This window comes from Rattus norvegicus, chromosome 7 (genome assembly GCF_021556685.1).
Source record: "Rattus norvegicus strain SHRSP/BbbUtx chromosome 7, alternate assembly SHRSP_T2T, whole genome shotgun sequence".
NCBI lineage: Eukaryota > Metazoa > Chordata > Mammalia > Rodentia > Muridae > Rattus > Rattus norvegicus.
This window is the reverse complement of record NC_141540.1, coordinates 114,287,838-114,309,306: the sequence shown is the minus strand read 5'-3', so window position 1 is coordinate 114,309,306 and position 21,469 is coordinate 114,287,838. Positions and strand designations below refer to the sequence as shown.

The 21,469-nt window shown below is 47.8% G+C and overlaps 1 protein-coding gene across 13 annotated transcripts in view; it reads left to right on the top strand.

The window, feature by feature from the left end:
- Trappc9 (trafficking protein particle complex subunit 9) overlaps window positions 1-21,469 on the top strand; it is a 475,208-nt gene that overhangs the window by 250,488 nt on the left and 203,251 nt on the right. For 4 of the 13 annotated variants that reach the window (XM_087557412.1, XM_087557410.1, XM_087557411.1 and 1 more), the window contains one exon: window positions 8,653-10,397. In XM_087557412.1, the coding sequence (XP_087413538.1) occupies window positions 8,653-9,111 (459 nt within the window). In that variant the 3' untranslated portion in view covers window positions 9,112-10,397. 13 annotated transcript variants of the gene reach the window in all.

Below are 21,469 nucleotides of genomic sequence, written 5' to 3'. Positions count from 1 at the left end.
CATGGTGTTGGCTGTGTACCAAATCCCCGAGTGGATCTTAACCTGAGGTGTTGCTATAACAGAAACCCTTACTTGTGGATAACTGCGTCGTGACAGCTGCATTTGAAAGGCCTAAGAGGATCTATCACAGGGATGGCGTTTCTGAGCTTCCTTAATTGTGTGTGACCATGTTTCGACTGCTGCGCGCTAAAGATCTGGGCTGATTATTTATTTATCTATTTATTTATTTATTCATTTATTTATTTGGCCCTAGGGATAAGGGCACTGTGAATCATCCTTCCTTATTTTGTGGGCAGCTGCATTGTGGTGGCTGCATACTAAGGATCAGAGAAGATTTTATTCTGGGAATGGAGGTGGAGTATTTAGAACCCATGAGCAGCTCTGTGGCCACAGCTGCACACAAAGGTTGGGTATGGTAAGACCGAGCACCTTTACCATGTGGATATATGCACTGTGGCAGCTGGGCATTAAGGATCCGGGCTGATGTTTTCCTGGAGCTGGTGGCACAGTGAAAATCATCATTTTACTGTCCCACTGCATTGGAATCTAGGCAGATACCCTTATCTTGGGGATGGAGGCACAACGAGCGCCCTCACCCAGATGGTAACCTCATTGTCGTGGCTGCAAATTAAGACCTGGAATTGTTAAGTCTGCATCATAGCAACATCTGCTCCCCCAGGATCTGGGCAGATCACTTTACTCTGAATGTAGGAGGAGGCACAGCTGGAAGCTGAATTGATGACGTCAGCTTGTGTGGCGCTGTGTTACTTTGGAGCCCCGTACCTGGTAACCCACTGGATTTCTCTTATTCTGTGAATAGTGTATTCTTGGGTCCACACTCTACGGACTAAGAACGTGGGTGGGATTTCAAACCCTCTAACCTGTGCCGCAGATGTATTTGTTCATGAGGATCAGGGCAGTTTATAACCACAGAATGCCTCACAGCAAGGAGCTGGGCAAATGTCTTTTTCTTGAGGGATGTGGTCCGACCCAGTGGAGCCTTTACTCTGTGGATAGCCACGTTGGGTGGCATGCTAAGGACCCAGACAGGCTCCATAGCCCTGCTCCGTAACACAGCTGCACTCAAACATCCAAAGCCTGGCTTGGCATTCTTCCACCGTAGATGGCTTTTCTGAGGAGCTTACTGCACTTACCGAGTGGCTGCATTAGCATAGCCATCTACCCTCAAGACCAAGGGCAGACATCTTTATTCTGGGGTTTATACAGTGGCACTGGTTCATGATAACTCAGAAGGGCGTCTCACCTCCCTACAGCTGCATGGCTGTCATAGGTACCGAGATGGCTTAGGCAGACATCTTTGTCTTTAGTATGGTGGTACAGGAAGATCTGAACAAAGCAAGCCAAATTTCTGTCTGGTTGCTACTACGTGTGGAGGCCCCAGGAGAGCTTCCTTGCCCTCCGGAAGCCACGTTGTGTTCCATTGAAGATGTAGTTGGATTTCTGTTTTTTTGTGACAGCGGCACCGCTTTGAGTGAGCACCCAGGATGCTAGTGGAAGGTTTTATCCTGCAGTCAAGGGTTGATCAAGGATCTGGCCAGCGATCCTTATCTCACAAGGGAGTAGCATGGTCTGATGTCATTGCCTTGCAGATGGCTGTGAGAGTCACCCATCATCTTGGCAGGTGTCCTTGGCCCAGAGATGGTGAAAGCGTAGAGCTATACATTGATGAAGACCTGGGTTCCTCATGCCCTCATGGCTGTGGCTTTGTGGGGATGACCTGGTGGATATCCTTACCATGCTGCTGGGGCAGAGTGGAGCTATCTGCAGAGAAGGCATCCTCAATGAACAGCAATGGCTGTGCACTGAGTTCCTGGGTTAACGTCTGCAGAGGATGGTGACACACGGAACCTGCAGACCCATAACCATAAGTCAGTTGGCCTTCTTCATGCTGTGGAACTTAGGATGGATGCTACAGTCCCAAGGAAATGGTTGGGTATCTTTACCCAGCGAAGAGGGCTATACTTTGGGGTGTTTACTGAAGACCCAGGCAGGTTGATTTTTTAAACTCTGCCAACTGCATGTATTGGATTATGGCTGGTGGGAATGCACCAAGGACCCAGGTGGACAGTTTTCCTCTCTGGATTGCAGCAGGACTCCCAGCACACCCCGAGAACCACAGCAGTCTTGATCACATCATATGGGGAGGATCTGGGAGGTGTTTGGTTGGCTTGGGTTTGCGGTGGTAGCTGCTGCTTGTGAGCAGTGGGGTACTCTCTGGGCTCCAACCAATGGGGTTGCCCAGTCTTCTCTGCCACGCCACATGTGCGAGGACCTTGTGGCATACTCACAGCTTTCAGTAATGACTGGAGGAGAGGAATTCTGCATTGCTGGAACTCCAAGGGGGGGCTCAGACATGCCTGCTCTCCAGTGTGCAGATTCTCTCCTGTACCCAGTCCCTTCAGAACTCAACCAGGTTCCACTCCAGTCTTCTCAGGATCCGTTAAAGAAAACTCCAATCTTGGATATCTTGGAGTTGTGTTTAACTCTTCTCTTTTGTCTTTGTGCTTAACACTCTAGTAACTTCTGTTTTCTCTGCCTTTTTAATGTTCCCAGTATTCAGCAGCTTTGAATTCACCACCACCCAGCCCCTGTGCCTTTCCCTCCCCTCTTTCCACCCCTGTGCCTTCCCCTCCCCTCTTTCCACCCCTGTGCCTTTCCCTTCCCTCCTTCCACCCCTGTGCCTTTCCCTCCCCTCCTTCCTTCCCTTTGTCACTGTCCATATCCCATCCTAGCTGAACAGGTTTTGGAATAGATGTCCACCTTACTGTCTTTGTGAAAATTTTTCCTTCTGAACTGCTTTTCCTCAGCTAGCTACAAGGCTGCCTCCTTGGCTCAGCCAGGTCTTTGTTGAACTATAAACCTTGATAACCCAGCGTCAAGGCAAGTACTGTAGCAAGTATTGTAGCGACACTCTTCCCTTCCAAGACAATTAGCTTGCTCCCAGACTAGTTCCTAGTGTTTCCCCAGTAGTCTGTTGTTTATAGTAATCCCATTCAAACCAAAGTGAGACTTCCCCAACTGTGCCTCTCTAGCTATTCAGAATAAAACCCACAGTCCTTACGATGGCAGGAGAGCTGTTGATGACCTGTCCCAAATCCTTCCCTCTGCTCCCACATTTATCCCAGTCCTTCCCATCCCCTGATATTTAGCCCTAGCTCATCCTAGCTGAACAGGTCGAAGGAATATGTGGGTATGTGTCCACCGTATTGTCTTTGTGGAAACCTTTTTGAAATGTTTCTCTCCCAGTAGCTGTGAGGCTACCTCCTCTCCTCCAACAGGTTTTGCTGAACTATAATGCAGTAGTCAGTGCTGCAACAAGGCATGCATGGTAGACACACTCTTCCCTCCCAGCACCTGCCCCAGTTCCCTGAGTTTCTCACAGTACTCAAGATACTTATATACAGTCTTTTGCTTGTGCTCTTTCCCACTTGCTTTTAGGTAAGCTTCCTGTGGAGGGGATCCCCATTTGGTCCAGTGATGTATTCTTTGTGTTTGTTATATTGTATCTTCAATAAATAAATGTTGCAAGTGTGCCTCTTGAGGAACACGGAAAGTTCTTTGGAGGTTAGGTCCTTCACTGCAGTAAGGGACAGGGAGATGTCCTGGATCTCCTTTGGCTGGAGGCCAGAGAGCCATACTGAGTTTAGGAGAAATGGGCTCTCCTGCTCCTTTCTCATCCCTGCTTGCTGTCTTTGTAAACCCTAGCTTGCTGAAGATAACAGCTCTGTGTGTGTGTGTGTGTGTGTGAGAGAGAGAGAAAGAGAGAGAGAGAGAGACAGCTCTGTGTGTGTGAGTGTGTGTGTATGTAACAGCTCTGTGTGTTTGTGTGTGTGTGAGTGTGTGTGTGTATGTGACAGCTCTGTTTGTGTGTGTGAGTGTGTGTGTATGTAACAGCTCTGTGTGTTTGTGTGTGTGTAAGTGTGAGTGTGTGTGTATGTAACACCTCCGTGTGTGTGTGTGTGTGTGTGTGTGTGTGACAGCTCTGTGTGTGTGAGTGTGTGTGTATGTGACAGGTCTGTGTGTATATGTGTGTATGTGACAGGTCTGTGTGTGTGTGTGTGAGTGTGTGTATGTGACAGCTCTGTGTGTGTGTGTGAGTGTGTGTGTGTATGTAACAGCTCTGTTTGTTGTCTGTGTGTATGTGTGTGTATGTGTGTGTGTGTAAGTGTGAGTGTGTGTGTATGTGACAGCTCTCTGTGTGTGTGTGAGTGTGTGTGTATGTATGTGATAGCTCTGTGTATGTGTGTGTGTATGTGACAGCTCTGTGTGTTGTGTGTGTGTGTGTGTATGTAACAGCTCTGTTTGTTGTCTGTGTGTATGTGTGTGTATGTGTGTGTGACAGCTCTGTGTGTGTGTATGTGATAGCTCTGTGTGTGTGTATGTGACAGCTCTGTGTGTGTAAGTGTGAGTGTGTGTGTATGTGACAGCTCTGTGTGTGTGTGTGAGTGTGTGTGTATGTATGTGATAGCTCTGTGTATGTGTGTGTGTATGTGACAGCTCTGTGTGTTGTGTGTGTGTGTGTGTGTGTGTGTGCGCGCGTGCACGCGCGCGCACGCCTGCATGCACCTGTGGCAACAAGGCTGGCCAGGGAGCCCCAGGGATGCTCCTGTCTCTGCCTCTGTAATAATGGGATTTTAGTACATGCTGCCATATCCAGCTTTTAAAATGTGGGTTTTACGGTTAAACTCTGGTCTTCATGTTTCTGGGGCAAGCACTGTACAGCTTTAGTCATTACCCGGCTCTCAAGTAGTTCAAATGTGTATCTGCTTCAGGATTTCAGTCACTCGCTGCTTTCTGGCAGTCTCATATGGAAGCTGGGAAGGTGAGAGAGCCTCATTCTAGTGCACGTGGACGGCTGCTTTCAGTCCCAGCCAAAGGAAGATCTTTACATCCTTAGTATGACAGGTGTGGACCTTGCTTATTCTGCTTTCTCTCCTGTGTTAGCCGTTGCATTGAAGAGCTGCTTAGGTCTTCAGTCAGACAGCTGTGTAGATCATGTCTCTCATGCTCCTGGTGTCCCGGATGCCTATGCAGCGTGATGTGTGACTATAAAAGGAACTCAGTGGTTTGGCATCTCAAAAGAGAAGACCTGCTTTGTAAGATGACTGCCACATTGGGCTTCTGGCAACCTGACTAAAGCCGCGCCTATTTCAGTGCTGTTTTAAAAATGCTAAAATAATGAAAATAGAATAAGATAGGCTGTACCTCGGTTGATCACCTGACAGTTTCTGGCGAGGTGTCTGCCGAGATATCCTCATTTGGTCTCTGGACAGGGAGCTAGTAAGGAGGATTCCTGAACGTGGTTTATGAGGCTGGGAGTGGAGCGGACTAAAACCCAAGAATTGTAGGAGGCCTGCGCCCACCAAGCTTCATGTATAGAGATCGGCCGTATATGGAGTTGTGGAGCTGATGGCCATCCTGTTGGTCAGGCTTAAGCTCCTTGCTAGAATGTACAGCAGTGTAAACAGGACCCTTGTTCTTAAGGACTTTTCTTTCCTTACCACCGACTCCTCTCTCTTCTCTTGTGACTGACCCCTCCCTCTCTCTTGCTCCTTCCCACACCACTGTTGGGCCGCTGGCCACTGTTCCCACTGTTTTGACTACTTCAGTATGGAGTGCCAAGGATAGTGTCAAGAGTCTGGCTACCTGGTGTTCAAGGCACCGTGTTTTCTTTTCAAACCCGTCCTTTGGTTGCGTCTGACCTGAGTGGTGGTCGGTGGGAGCCCTGAGGGTCCTGAGTGTGGTGCCAAGTGATATTTCACTTCCCCAGGAGTCAGCCTGGCCTGTTCACACCTTGCTTGCCTGTGCAAGCAAACAGGCCCTCTGGGCTGGCTGATAGGTTGGTGGGAAGCCAGATGAGAGTTTCCTCATCTGTGGAGTGGAAGGTGAGAAGTGGCAGGTGACTGTCCCCAGTGCTACATGGGTGGGCAGTCCCCTGCAGGTGCACTTTGCAGGAAACTGCCTATCACTGGTCTTTTCTCAGATATTCAGTAGGTTTGAGCTCAGAGGGGTAGATGTAGAACAAGTGGATCCTCAGGCTATAGGTGGTTACAAGAGTATTAGACAACAGCGTATCTCATAGTAACGATGGAAAAAAAGGCCAGACAAAGCTATCTCTTAGCTCCCGAGCCTCTGAGGGGAATGGAAGGCACACAAAACAGAAGGTCACTATAAAAGCTGCCCTGGCTAGCTGGGATTGCCCAGAGGTCTCTTCATAGTGTATATAAGTATGTGGCCTGAGGGAATTTTGCAAGCAAGAACATGCAGCTGACAGAGAACCAGGAACTCAGAACTGTGGCTGCAGATAGTTTTTAAGCCCAGCGCCATAGTGTGGTCAGGCAGATGCCTATGTCTTAGGGTTCATTTCCATCTCTACCCATGATGGTCCCACTGTGACCCAGCATCACATGTGACATGGTTCCCCAGCATCACACGTGAACCACAGAGGGTTCCCATCTGTTGGATCTGGAGCATTTGTCATTCAGGGTACTGTTTGGTGGACATCACTTGGCCTCTTCAAGTTGGGACAAGGACATGGTTGATGCATAAATCCACTAGATGGTACCTTCCTACAAGGAAGCCACTTGCAGGGGACACGTGCTAGAGAGGAGCCAGGGCAAGGTCCACAGCTCAGGTTTTAGAAAAGAGAACTGAGTGTCCTCTGTACACAAGTCAATGTTGACACCGGGAGGAATTTTTGCAGAACACAGCGGTGAGGGCTGAAGTGCAGTCTATGTGCCAAGTGACACTTCTATCACAATCATGAAGTAACTATTGGGCACCAATTGGACAGATTGGCAAGGGGCTTACGCAATCCAGGTTTTCATACCCGCTGAGCCAACACTCTGGATCTTCCCTACGCACAGTCTGTCCTCCTAAACCCAGCACTGAATGTTTATCACTGCAGAGATGCAAACACGGCGAGACTGAGGTCTACCAAAGCTTTCCCCGGGTCTCGGCAGTTTCTGACCTGACCAGTGGTACCTTTGGTCACAATGCACACAGGGAAGGGACCAGGTGAGTTGAGAACAGGTGGCTCTTGGTTCTTAGGTTCATTAGCTGGTGGTTACGCCACTCAACTCTGCAGACACGGCTTTTCTCCTTCGTGAACTAAGAAAAGGAATAGCACACAAAGCCCAAATTCTGAAGGTCACGGAAATCACGTGTTTGTCTACAGGCAGTGGTGTTTGGCGGGAGAAGCTCTGTGGAGTATCTGGAGCTGGCCATCAGGAAAGAAGGCTGATGGATTAAGGGAGTCATGGAGACTTAAGGTGGGGCTGGCCAGGGTTCTGGGACAGGATTATGAGACTCACTGGAGGTGAGATGGGGCAGCTATGGAAGACCTTGGGAGCTGAGCCGGGGTTTGCCTTAGTCCCTGGCAGTTGATTGAGACTGCTGGATGGGGGCATTGCTAGCCCCGAGTTTTTCAGCTCTCTGTTATTTTTGTAACTTACGCAGAGGGCAGAGCGGCAGATGAGAAGCCTTTGAAGCCGACTTCAGAGGCCTGTTGACTCCACTTCACCCCTCCCCACTTCCTGTGTCTTTCATCTCCGCTTATCTAGATCACCATAGTTAATTATTTCCCCAATATTAGCTCTTTCCCTCTGCAACTTTGTCATAAGGAGGCTTTCCATCATCTCTCCAGGAGAACCTTGTGGTTTCTGTCGGAAACACCCTTGGCAGCAAGAGTTTGATACCCCAAGGGTAGAGGCATCAGAGTGGCTACTCATCAGAGCATGGTGCCCAGGGTTGTTCCTCTGAGCCTACTCTCCTGGGAATGTGTTTGGGACTCCAAGAGTCACAACTGTTGGTTCATCCTTCCCCTGCTGGTCTCTTACCCACTTCTGTTAGGTGTTTGTGTGTATCAGGCTCTAGTTTCACCCTGGGATAGAAAGTTTAGCAGAGTTACAGCAGGTACACGGAACGGAATGGAGGCAGATTCTCTAGGGAGACATGGGGAGGTGGGGACAGGAGAGGGAGTACCTGGGACAGGAGGGTGGGTATAGGTAAGGGGATCTGTTGCCTGGCTACAGACTTGGGAATTTCATCGGGCTCTGATTTTCATGGCAAAGGGGTGGGGTGGGGTGGACTCCTATCTAGCATTTGAACTTCACAGGAGTCATTCTCCTGTTTAGGCTCCGTCTCTTTCTCTGGGCAGTGTGTCCATCAGCCGGGCTTTGATCTCTGAGGTCCTGACCCTTCTTTCTCTTAGCACCCAGTTAACAACAGTCATATAAGTTCAGTCTGTTGTAGGAATGGGATCCCTGTGCTCTGCCCCAAGCTGGCTGCATCCTCCGTGCAGGCACAGAACCACCGCGGCGTAGCCTGCAGTCAGTGGGACCAAGTCTGCTGTGTAACCGTTTGCCCACCACAGCCTGGACTGGTCTGGTCTGTCCCTTTTCACATTGGGGCAGGACAGGTCACCTGAAGAGGGGGATGATAGTTTTCAGGGCCAGTGATGAAGTGTGCAGGTGTCCTACTGTTGAACTTGCACAACCTGGATGACCAGTAAACAAGGAATTACTTGGATTAGCCCCATCCTCTGGTCTCCCAGGGAAACTGGGAATGAGTCACCTGGTGACGCAGCCAGAGGAGATAAAATCATGAGGACATTTTTTTTTTTTTAAAAAGCGGCAGCTGTTTCATGCCGGGAAAGAAGAAGAAGAAGAAGAGGAGAAAGAAGGGGAGGAAGCAGCAGCAGCAGATTCCTCTCTGATGCATGTTTACTATCAGCGCAGAACCCATGAGGAGCGGAGTCCCTGTAGCTCTGAGCAGCTGTTGTCCTTGCTGCTGTTGGAGCTGCTGGAGGGGGCAGGCAGCCGTGCTGACAGATGTATGTGGCACTGTGGGTCTTTCCTTCACAAGGGGCAGAACCTATGTTCATATGGCAGTGCCCAGTGGACTTCAAACCCTGCCAACCTGCATGTGTTCCAGTGCTGGACAGACGCAGCAGTGTTCCTGTCCTGCTCCGATGGAGTAAATGGGGGTGTGTTTCTAAACATGAGGTCTCAAGTCTCCTTGTCCATCACACACAGAGCTTCTCTTGTATGCTGGCCCTCCATGGGGAGGCTGGTGGGAAGGCAGCTGTGACAGCCATGGTCCTTGCCTAGTTTATATGCAGAAAGCTCCCAGGAAAAAGGCTTCACCCTGGGGACAACATCAAGCTCATTTTATGCAGCTTGGCACACAGTCACAGAAGGCCTGTTAGTGTGCACCTGAGTTCTACTGACTGGGACTGTCTATGTGTGTCACCGGCACATCCAGGGCCTGATTGATATGGGCCCAGGTATATAGTGTGTGTACCCTATGGCCTTTCTGACCTCTGAAGGGCAAGCACTTGGCCTCCTGAACTCCTCATGGGCTCTGACCTAGGGAGCTTGGTATGGAGGCTATATCAGGGTAGGCGATGGGCAGCAAATGGCTTCTGAGTTAGGATTTAGGGTAAGTGAGAGGAAGAACAGCAAGCTTGGCTGGGCATCAGCAGTGTGAGGGGGATTGTAAGGGAGCCAAGCCACCATAGCGCAGAGGGGACTTACTTGCCACTGACAACAGGGGATGGCATTACAGGTTTTCTGTCTTTAAATGCTGGGCCTCACTTGCTCTCAGGGAGCTGTGAGTCAAAACCACATGAAGATGCCCATCAAGCCATCAAAATGGCCACCATCAAAAAGACAAGGTATAGTGGGTGTTGGCAAGAGTGCTAAGATAACGTTGCTCATTACACTTTGGGTGGTAAGGTCGATTATTGTAGCCACTGTGGAAAACTAACAATAGAACGACTTCATGATCCAGCAATCCTCCTGCAGCACTGTTCACAAAGGCCTGGTATGAAGGCAACTTGAATGTTCCTCATAGGATGAACAAGATGAATGCTATGTGTAATATGTGCACAACAGGATACTATGCAGCTGCAGAAGAGGGTGTAATCCTAAAACGTGTGATAGGATGGGTCAGTCCGTAGCACATGCTTTATCTGTGTAGCACATGACACTATGTCACATGAAATCAGCCAGGCACAGAATGACAAACACTGCACCATCTTACTCATATGTGGACCCTAACTAAGTCGATCTCACAGCTTGTGGTGGCCAGGGCACAGGGCTAAACTGACACCTGGGAAATTACAATCAGGAGGAATAAACCACACAACGGGGCTGACGTTGCTAAGAACAATGCAGTGTCTCTCAGCAGTCAGGAGGAGGCCTGGACATCCAGTGCAGCAGGAATCCAAGTTTTAAGGTGCCAAGTCCCTGACTGATCACTGCTGAGTATTTGTGTGGATCCAAACATTGTTCTGTATGTTCTTGTTATTACATGTGTATTATTGTCATTTGCCTATCAAAAATTATTTAAAAAGACAAGCCCTAGAGAAAGATCACCAGAAGAAAACGACCTATTCTAGCTCCCAGGGACAGCAGTCATTACCATTGTGTTGGCCACACACCGCGTGGATGAGAGCCGTATCAGCAGAGGAGCACTTCATGCAATTCGACGTCACTCCATACATGTATTTAAAATAAGAGTGTCTATATATGCACATGTGCATGTGAGCGCTCATGCCTGTCAGAGGCATTGGATCTCCATTGGATGAGGCTACAGTTGGTTATAAGCTGTTTGAGCTGAGGGCTGAGAACCAAACTCCAGAACTCAGGTCCTCTGCAGGAACAGAGTATAAACTCTTAACCTTCTTAAGAGCTATCTCGTCAGTGTCCCCACCCCCTGCCTAATTAATTCTTGTTAGGAAAAACAAGCATGCGGTACGCCCCCACCCCCACTGCACTTCTCCCTTCTCTTTCTCCCCTCCACCTCATCTGCTAAATTTTATGACATTGATGATGTCCTGAGTTCACGATTTCACAAGCTCTCTGGCCTCCTTTCTCTGAAGGAGAGGCGTGCTCACGGCCTGCCCTTGACATATCCATTTATTCCAAGGTTGCTTGACTTTCTAAGTGTGATTCTTATTGTAACTGGAATTTGTAGCCGGTAGAGAACAGGCTAGGCTTGGTTGCCTCTTCTAATAGGTCAATTAAAGATGCAAGTGATGGTGAGAGGCAGAGAGATGTATTCAGTGTGACCATGTTGGGTGATCCAGCGATCCCAAGCCTGTCTTTGTGACATTGATGTGAACTTTTGGTTTAAACAGAGGGACAAAGTCACAAGGCAGGAGGTGCTCATTAACATTACGTAAGTAAGAGTCCCCATTCATGCCTGTCTCAGGTCAGGTCCTGAAAGTCCTTAGTGTCGATCGTGCAAACTGGTCCTCAGGAAGTGATTGCGTCTGTCCTCCAGTGTAGTCTTGCCCTGTGGACAGCTGCCCTCCTCTGGGGGTAGTCTGTCCTCTGAGACTGTGGCTACAGGTTTGGGACAGTGACATTAGCTCTGTGCATTCAGCCTATAAGATAAGCAGGTGATCCACAGTAAAGAAGACAGAGAATAGGTGGGGACCAAGCTGTAAACCTGTGTACCTGGGTGAGGAGTGGCGTTTCCTAGCAAACACAGCCTCTAAGTACCTGTTCAATTGTCATTAAGAACGCTTTTGTTTGAGGGTAGCTGCCTGTTAGGGGACAAATTTCTACATTTCCTATACAACAAGGCAGTCACTAAATACTAACTGGGTTACCCGTGTCAGGTTTTAAGGGTTTAAGCATAGAACAGGATGTTCAAGACAAACAGAATCCTGTGAGCACAGACTTACGGCTTAGTGGGAGAGGGAAAGTGATGGAGTGAACAGGAAAATGAGTGCTGAGTACAGCTCTTCTAGGAAGAGAAGTAGGCATGTAGCACTGTGAGGCACAGGCTAGCTCAAAGAGGATAGATGAGCAGAAATCTTTCAGGCAGAAATAACAGCCTAGGCATTACATGGGTGCTAGGTTCTCAAAGAGCTGGGAAGTCAGAGCCTGAGGTACCGGGATGTCATACAAGACCATGAATGGTGTGCTTGCTCTTGAGTCTGTGGGTAGAAAGAGAAGGGTGAAATTGTACAGCCAGGAGGCATGAATGGAGAACAATGGGCATCTCCCATAGGCCATGTAGGCTGGGCCTGGAGAAAAGTTGGTGCAGCAGTTTGAGGAGAAGCCACTGTGAAAACAGAGAACCAAGCAGAGATCTCCCGAAGGCCCGGGAAGAAAAGCCAAAAGTGCTACTGTTGTTGGTTGTGTGCACGAGCACAGGCCTTGTTAGAGTGGCTATGGCGGGAGTACACAGAAGGCCTCAGCTCTACAGCAGTGGTTCTTAACCTCTGGGGATTGAGCAACCCTTTCACAGGATCAGGTATCAGAACTTCTGCATGTCAGATATTTACGTTACAATTCATAACAAGAGCAAAATTACCGTTGTGAAGTAACAACAAAAATAGTTCTATGGTTGGGGTCAGCACAACATGAGGAATTGTATTAAAAGGTCACAACGTTAGGAAGTTTGAAAACCACTGCTCTAGAGGGTTCCACAGCAAAGGGCAGAGCAGAATCTTTGGCTGAAGGGAAGTGCATGAGAAGCAGACCGAACTCATCGGGTGGGCAAAGGTATGCAGGAACTTTGGGAGCCAGCCATGGGAGGGTACAGGGGAAGTGGGACCTAAGAGCCACATGGCTTCGATTGACTTTGCCTAGAAGAATCTGAGGCTTGGCCTCAGCAATTTACACCCCCACCCGCTCTCTCTGTCTTTATTCTCGTGTTCTGATCTTTCTTTAGGTCTGCCTGTCTCCCACCTGTGCTGCACACCTCTGTGAGATTCGACCTTAGCCACAGCTAGCTGTGTTTCCAGATCATCTGTATTTTCTTTGAGGGAGGTGTGCTGATCCTCAGGCTGCTGCATGCTTCAGGCAGGGAAAGCCATCCCCTCAGCAGTGAATATGGAAACCTGGCCATCTTCACCCTTACTTCTTTTCTACCATCTTCCCCTTCTATGAGGTGTCAGTGATTCAAGGGGATGGCAAGATGGGGTGGGTTGTCTGAGTTACAAGGCCTTGGACTCAGAAGAGAATTCTGTCAGGCTTTGGAGAGGAAGACATGCTTTTCACAGCGGATGGAGGAAGGAAGGATAGATAATATGCTGGAGACAAGACCTGGCTTTGCCTTGGGGCCTCACATCAGGGTAGGGTTAGCCAGGTACCAGCTGTTCTTGGAGTTATGGAGGAAGACCTGCTTTTGGTCAGCAGTGTGGCCCTTTCCTCTGTAAGTGGCAGTGGGGGCTTGGGCAGAACAAGAACAAGATGGCTCACTTTGAAATAGAGTAGATGGGCCAGCCATACGCTGGAACCTGAAGCCTTACACCCCCTCCATTGGCATCCAGAGCTCTCACACTCTGGTCCAGCAACTGTCGAAGCAGTTCTTTTCAGGAGAGCATTTAGAGAGTCTCCTTTAAGGAACATGTTCTCTGCATCAGAAAGTGATGATTTATCCATATGGTAAACAGAGAAGGTTGGAATTCGCCTTTTTCACACCAGTCATTCCAATCTTTTTTTTTTTTAAATTGTATTTTTTTTCTTTAAACAACATTATGAAGAGAGCCCAACGTGTGACACAGTCATGTGTGGTGGGTGTTGCATTGTCAGAAGTAGTGCTGGGTGCCTGGAGTCTCAGTCACATAGTCTCTGCTGGTCCCTAGAGTGTTCTACCCACCAAGGATGAGATAAGGTTTGCCCTTTCAAGGTCTATAGCGACACATCAGTATGCTGCCACCCTCTATCTACATGTACTTTGGCCACAGACAAGCCAGACAGAGAGCTAGCAGAGTGATAGGCCAAGACCCAGGCTCTGGCCTCACCCTAGCTGTTACACCAGCCTTCCTGCTGGACAAGTTCCCATACCTCTCCTGACCTCAGTTTCCTTTCTGTAGGATGGGCATCGCGACAAGCCTGCTTCCAGGATGCTTTGCATGGGATGAAATAGGAGATACTAGGCCACAGCTTAGTTCTGTGTCTGGCACTTTCTGGTTCTTGGTAAACTTCCCCAAGGCAGGGAAAGATGTTGGTTATCATAGCCTCTAAAGCAGTGGGTTCCTAATGCTCCAACCCTGTAATACAGTTCCTCATGTTGTGATGACCCCCCAGCCATAAAATTATTTTCATTGCTACTTTATAACTGTAATTCTGCTACTGTTATGAATCATAATGTAAATATCCTATATGCAGATATCTGCTACTACCCCAAAGGGATCAAGATCCTCAGGTTGAGAATCCTAGAACCAGGAAACACAGACAGATGTGCCTTGTGGCCAATAATAAAGCCTTTTCATTACTGTTCACTGATAAGGGCCTTGGGGATCTCATCCTGCCTGTGATGGAGAGAGCAGCACTGCCCCCGGGGGTAGGCACAACTGTCACTGCTACCTCCCCGGTTCATGCTGTCCTTCTGGAAAGGAAACTTCAGGGCTAGATCTCAGATGCAGGCCCTTAAGCATTGTGCAGTTTCTGTAGCAGTATGGGAGACTCTTAGCCATGGAGGTAGCCATTTTCTGTGCATTCAGAATAGCTGGCTCCCATCTAAGGCAGCAACAGACTGAAGCAATCGTGATAAAAACATCACTGTACCATCCATTCAGGATATTTTAGTGGTCCGTTTTACCTTTGTTGACATTCATTTCTTTTACAACAGTAGAATACGTTTAGTTTAGAAGATATTAAAACTGTTGGAGGAAAAGCAAAGAACAAACACCCGGCCTTGGTTTTGCATATTTGTTTACATCTTTTTTACACGTTCTTGAGTGCCACCTTCATGGTAGGTGATATTCCAAGCTGTTCGTTAAAATGGCCCTGCCTCATACAGGAATGGAAGAACAGAGAAGGAAGTGGTCCGCATGATCTTACGCATGATCTTACGGTGGCGCAGTGCAAGGCTTGGCTTCCAGGTTACGTGCTCTGAATGCTGGGTGTTTGTTTGGTTTTTTGCTTCCCTCCTCTGATGGTCTCATTTCTTAGTTTCAATCAGCATTCATCCTAATTTTATTGTTTATGTTCTGACGAGCCCCCCTCTCTCTCTTCCTCTCTCTCTCTCTCTCTCTCTCTCTCTCTCTCTCTCTCTCTCTCTCGCTTTCTCTCTCTCTCGTTGGGCATTTAGCTACTGTTTTCTTTTTCACTGATTTTATAAACTGTGTTGTGATAAACATACTTTGCCCCGTGGAAAGACTTTGACGAAGTCTTCTGAGGATTCTCAGAGGTATAGTGACTTAGAAGCTACAAACATCTTAAGTCCTTAGGTACTTGCTGTCAAATTGCTTTCCAGAAGAACCAGAGCTACCAGCTGTGTCTGAAGGTACTTGTTCCCCTCCCTCCCCAGCAATGGACTTTCCTTTTATAACCTCAGACCTATGTGGACTCAGCTGAAAATATATAATTTTGTAGGCTTGAACTAAATCAGAACATTTAGATTTCTTTTTAACAAAAGTGTGCATGGAGGGGAGAATGGTTTGTCTTTTGCAATTTTTTTTTGAAGCAGGAAAATTAATAGGAATATTGAGTGAACAAAAATACAAAATTAATAACATTTTGTCAAGGGCTGGGCTATTTATTTGAAGCAGTATTTTCAAATTTAGTACTCAGTAATCCTTGACTTCTTGCCCCTTTCACGCATCTGTCACTCCTGTAATGGTAATTAGGTTGTTAAAATGCAGGGAAATCTCAGGCTCTGCTGCTGATGGGCCCCTCTCTTACCTGCCTTTGTTATTTGGGAGATGAGAATGCCCTGTCTGTCTGAGCTTTGGGGGTGGGTCTGTCTCCAATCTGCCAGTACCAGGCAAGAGGTAATGGGGCTCTTTTGTGTAGAGGAAGCTTTGAATCACCAGGAGTTCAACATGCTTTCCTCCTTACAAGATGCACTGCTGTCTAATACATGTTTTAGATTCTTTCTTCCTTTTAAGTTTTTAGCAAAAATTTGCTACTCAGCCCAGGTCATCAGAACATTCGGCTTTCAGGGGGCTGTTGGCCCTGATAACCAGAGCTCGGGGCTCTCACAAGGGACAGATAAGAACTCAAATTTCAGATAAGGAGGAAAAGGGCTAGAATGCTCTAATGCCCTTTCTTCTACCAACAACACCCTTTCTAGGTTAAGGATTCTTCCCTTTCATTAAATTCCCAATTCTGTGAGGGAATGCTGTCTGCACAGAGTGTTGGGGCCTGAGTGGTCAGAGGTAGGCAGGCTGCCCTGCAAAAAAGATAGGACCAGGTGCTGTGGAGAGCATCAAGTGCTGTTTGGGTCCTTGTTTTATCTCCTTCTCTAGGCTCCTGTGAGGATGCCACACAATGAGAAACATAGAGTGAACTAAACACACCCAACATTTCCCACCCCACCCCCCAAAGAATATGGTTCTGGTTCCCCCTTCATTGGTGGCTGTGTGACTGATAATGCTTTAATGGAGGAACCAGAGACGAATTTACAACATCTGATTCTATTTTCACTGAGTTCTAAGGGGTCCTGCCTCCTGTCTACCTGGATGAACACCTTGTGGTTCTGTGCTGCACCTAACAGATTCTGGGCTGCCTCGTCCTGCAGTGGGTGTGAATGCTGGACCTACCACCCGTTGACCTTGCCATGGATGCTTTGTCCAGTCTGCCCCCTTCCCCATTCAGCCTTATCCCTGGACTTACATCCTGTTTTAACCCCACAGGTTACTAAACTGAGGTCTGGATGGGGTCAGAGGTGCTGACCAGCCCAGGCTTTAAGGAGAGAAGTATCTTCCTAGGGTGCCTGAGCCCTGCTGCAAGTGTCCATCTCATTTGTACTTTACTTTTTTTTTTTTTAATCTTTCTTAACTTGAGTATTTCTTATTTATATTTCGATTGTTATTCCCCTTCCTGGTTTCCGGGCCAACATCCCCCTAACCCCTCCCCCTCCCCTTCTCTATGGGCTTCCCCTCCCCATCCTCCCCCCATTACCACCCTCCCCGCAACAATCACATTCACTGGGGGTTCAGTCTTGGCAGGACCAAGGGCTTCCCCTTCCACTGGTGCTCTTACTAGGCTATTTATTGCTACCTATGAGGTCAGAGCCCAGGGTCAGTCCAGGTATAGTCTTTGGGTAGTAGCTTAGTCCCTGGAAGCTCTGGTTGCTTGGCATTGTTGTTCATAAGGGGTCTCGAGCCCCTTCAACCTCTTCCAGTCCTTTCTCTGATTCCTTCAACGGGGGTCCCGTTCTCAGTTCAGTGGTTTGCTGCTGGGTGTGTACTTTACTTCTTGCTTTTCATTTAAAATATATTTTCTTCTAAAAATGACTTCAAAGTTCCATAAAAATTTATATTCGATGTAGAGAGATTCAAAGGCAGGAGGGAATGCTTCATCATCTACAGGTTGAGTGGCAGACAGTGTCTCCTCTCTTTGAAAGTAAGGTGTTGAAGGCATCTTGAGGTGAGTATTTTTGTACAGTGGTCCCATCCTGTTACCATAGCCAAGCGCAAGACTCAGTTCTCCAGCTCTTATTAGAGGAGGGGTTTTGTTTTTACTTTCAGCCCCCAGGGACCCCTGCTCTTGACGTCAGGTTTGCTAGGCCCTTCTGCCTCTGAGCTTGCCACATTGTTCCTCTGTCTGGAATGCCTCCCCTCACCTCCCAGTGCACCTGTCCCTCCCACTTCAGCTGGCCTGCGCGTTGTTCAGGAAGCATCTCTGATGTCTACTCTGTGGTATTGGCCTCTTCACCTGACTTCCCACACGGTCAGGAGCTCCTCCCAGACCCTTCTCTGGCCAGCCTTGGCCCTGGGCTCCATCTGTGGCTTCGGGGTGAGTTCTTTGAAATAGGGGGTCCTATAACACGTGTTCCTTCAAACCTTTTTTTCTGTGAGTCGTTGAGAAAACCAGAAAGCCTTTGGATCCTGTTTATATTCCTGTCTTCCATTAAGCTATATTTTCCTTAAAAGCATGAATTGTGCACATTCATCCTTCATCCATTCATCCATTTGCTACTGAGTGTCCAGTGTGCTTTCGGGTAATGGGGAGATATTATATGTATGTATCTAAAGATGTGAACTTTTAAAACATTCTAACAAATACTTGATATAATCATCTTATAAATGAAGAATGTATCCTGGTTAACAGCTTTGGCATTTCCAGCCTCTGATTGTTGTCTCTCTGCTTTCAGGTCTGTGAGGGGTGACATCACGGTAGGGAGCCTTGGTGGAACAAAGCTTCTCACTTCCTTGAGAAGGGGAGAATGGGAAGGGTCATGCTCCCACAGTACCTTTTAGGGCAAAGACTTGAAACCTGATACACCCCAGATGTCAAGTTGGAGATCAAGATTTTAGCATATGGACCTTGGGAGAGACTTAAAAATCCAAAATATAGCTGTCATATCACACACACACACACACACACACACACACACACACACACACACACACACAAAACTTTCTCTGCAGATTGTGACTGGTGTCTAAAGTAGTTGACACAAATGCCTGAAGTTAGAGACTACCAGCTTGGTCATGGCTGTGGAGGACATTGAAGTTGAGGTTTTCTTGTGACCACAAAGCTGGTCTTCATGACTATATCAAATCCTACAGTAAGCAGTAAGACCTGGGTATTGCTGCCTCTAAGTTGAGCTGGTCACTAAGAGTCACATGCAGAAGACGTGCTTGACCTAAAGGCCCCATCCCCACCTCCACTCTCTTCTTCCTTCGTCTCTGGTGTTTTTGATGGTTGATCATTTCTATATCGTGGCTTGATAAAAGAGGGCATGAATGCCATTCTGACTTTGTAAACACAGTTCAGTAAGCCCCGTGTGATGTACAACAGCAGATCAGCAGGGGAAGGTGCTAGTGAGGATAGGCTCTTGTGGGCACTCACCATGCAAGTGACATCATCAAGGGGTGTGGCTAGTTGACCTACCTTCCAAGAATGACAGTCAGACTATTTTCTCAATACAGATCATCATAGTGATATGTAGTACCTGAGGGCAGCCTGACAAATGGCTCCCTACTCTCTTTCCTTGGGCAACTGCCCCTCAGATTGGCAGGTGGTGTCTGGGAGTTCCTTGTAGGCACAGAGCTCGAAGGAGATCAAGTATTCTCTTGCTGTGGGCACAGCATCGCCCTTTTCGTCACCATGTTAGAAGTGACTCTCAGAAGAGATTCTGTTCTTATAGTTAGCTCTTCCCAATCAGTGACTGCAAAGACAGCAATCATAAGGAGAGCCAGAGTGCCCTGCACCCAGTTTCTAGAAAGCAGGAGCTGTGGCCTGCTCCCACATGAAACTCATAATATAATGAGTTGCAATCTTGTGGATGTTTTGTAGCCTGGTGGTCTATTTCCTTAAAGAGGAAATTGGTTATGAAACATGTGGGAAGCGAGCCTGGTGGTACACACCAATGCCAGCATTTTCCTCCTTGTGCACTTTCTCCCATTATGCAGGATCTTGGGGTGTTGTGGAGAAAGCCACATACCTGCTCCATAGCCCAGGTGATGACTTTCTGTGCGTCTCCTTTCCAGGGACCCTGGTCTTCAGGGACAGTCTTCCCACGTTTCACTCACAGGGCAGCTGAAGCCAAGGTTTGAGCATGGGTGTAAACTGGGGCTGCCAGGCTCTGGGGGTTAGAGCAGGTCTTATCTGCCTTTTCCAGGTATATCTGGCTGAAGGTGTAGAAGACGGTGGTTAGCTCTGGGGACATGCACTGCCTGCCCATCCACACTGCCCCAGGAAACCACATCACCATTTTTTCCTCGATACTTTGCACCTTCTCCATGGTCTGAGTCCCTGGTACTGAGACCTTCTTTGGATAGGAGCAATAGGGACAAAGGGGACCAGGACTCTTTTGCAAAGTAGTGACAGCTATACTATTGTCTCCATGTGCACAACAAACTTGCCTCATATGAGGAGTCAGTGAGAGGACAGACATGAAAGTGCGTGTCTGGGACCCGGTAGATGATTAAGACGTTAACAATTCAATACATGGAACTTGGAGCTAACGAAGGGGCAGAGCTGTGCAGTGAGTCCTCTATATCCTTCTGGTGTGGCTTCTGCAGTTGTCAGCCCCTCATCATTCTCTACCCACCCCATCTCTTCCCTTCCCCGACAAGGATATCGGGAAGGATAACAGTGGTGATTTCCAGTCACTTGTCTTTAACTTGAACAGGTATGAGAATCTCAACACTAAGGTGCTGATGATTTCACAACAACACATGCTAGAGTCCATTCCGCCTTCCTGGAGAAACCCTCATGTCCCCTCTCTATCAGTCATTGTACTGAATATGAGAGGATTTCCCCTTTTGATTCATTCATCAGAGTCTCTTTTGGACAGTCAGGAAGCAGGTGTTGGGGATTGGTTCTAATGCTTTGAATTAATCTTGTCCCCAAAATCAGGAATCTGCATGTCCAAATGCTGAAGGCCCTTGTCCCTGATTGGTTTTTGATTGATCAATAAAGAGCCAACGGCCAATGGCTGGGCAGGCAGACTGAAGTGGGACCTTTGGATTTGCACATGCTAGGAACAAGGGAAAGGATAGAGTGGATGGCCACTGGCCATTTCCCCGATTGGGCCTGGAGTAGCAGGGGAAGGTTTAGGAGTTTCAGGAGTGTGGGAGGGGCACTTTTGCTAGCAGGGGAAGGTTTAGGAGTACCCAACCTTTGAACAAGTCATGGCATATCATAAATTAACTGATTGTGTGTGTGTGTGTGTGTGTGTGTGTGTGTGTTTGTACCCGTATTGTTATGGCCATTTGCATGTATATGTAATACATGATGTTAAATCTAGATTTGTCTCTGAGAGGAAATGTCCTATGTGGTATTCCATACCACCCTCATTACTCTTCCTCTCTTGTTCCCCCTCCTCCCTTTAGACCTCTTCCTATTCCCTTCCTAGACTTCCTTCTACCTTTGTGTATTAACATGAGGGAAAAGGTAATATTTTTCCTTCTGGGTCTGGCTTCTTTCACTAAACATGATGATCTCTAACTCCATCTGTTTTCCCGATAATGTTGATTCCGTTCTGCTGGCAGCTGGTGAGAACTCCTCAGTAGATACGCACTACGTCTTCTTTATCTGCTTCCCTGTTGGTGGATGCTCAGCTCATCCTGTATCTTGGCTCTTATGAGAGGTGCAGCAGGAAACACGGGTGTGCAGGTCTCTCTGGTGCGCCGACATAGATTTCTGTAGGTCTGTATGCAGGAGTGGTATAGCTGGATCGTACGATGTTCAGCCTCCATGGTGGTGGCTCCAGTTCCTGTTCCTACCTCCAGGGAATGAGGCTCTCTTTTCCACCTGCATCCTTCCCAGTGGTTGATGGCATTTTTCTTCTTGATGATAGCCATTCTCATCAAGAAGAAATGGAATCTGAGTGTGGTTTTAATTTCATTTCCCTGATGGATAAGGATGCTGAACATTTTCTATATTTATTGGCCATTTGCATTTTTAAGTTTTGGAAACTGTGTTCCTTTGCCTTTTTATCGATTAGATACTTTCTTTGTCTTACATTTAACTCTGCAAGTTTTTTTTTAAATAGACACTCTATATTGATCTCCCTGCTTCATGGT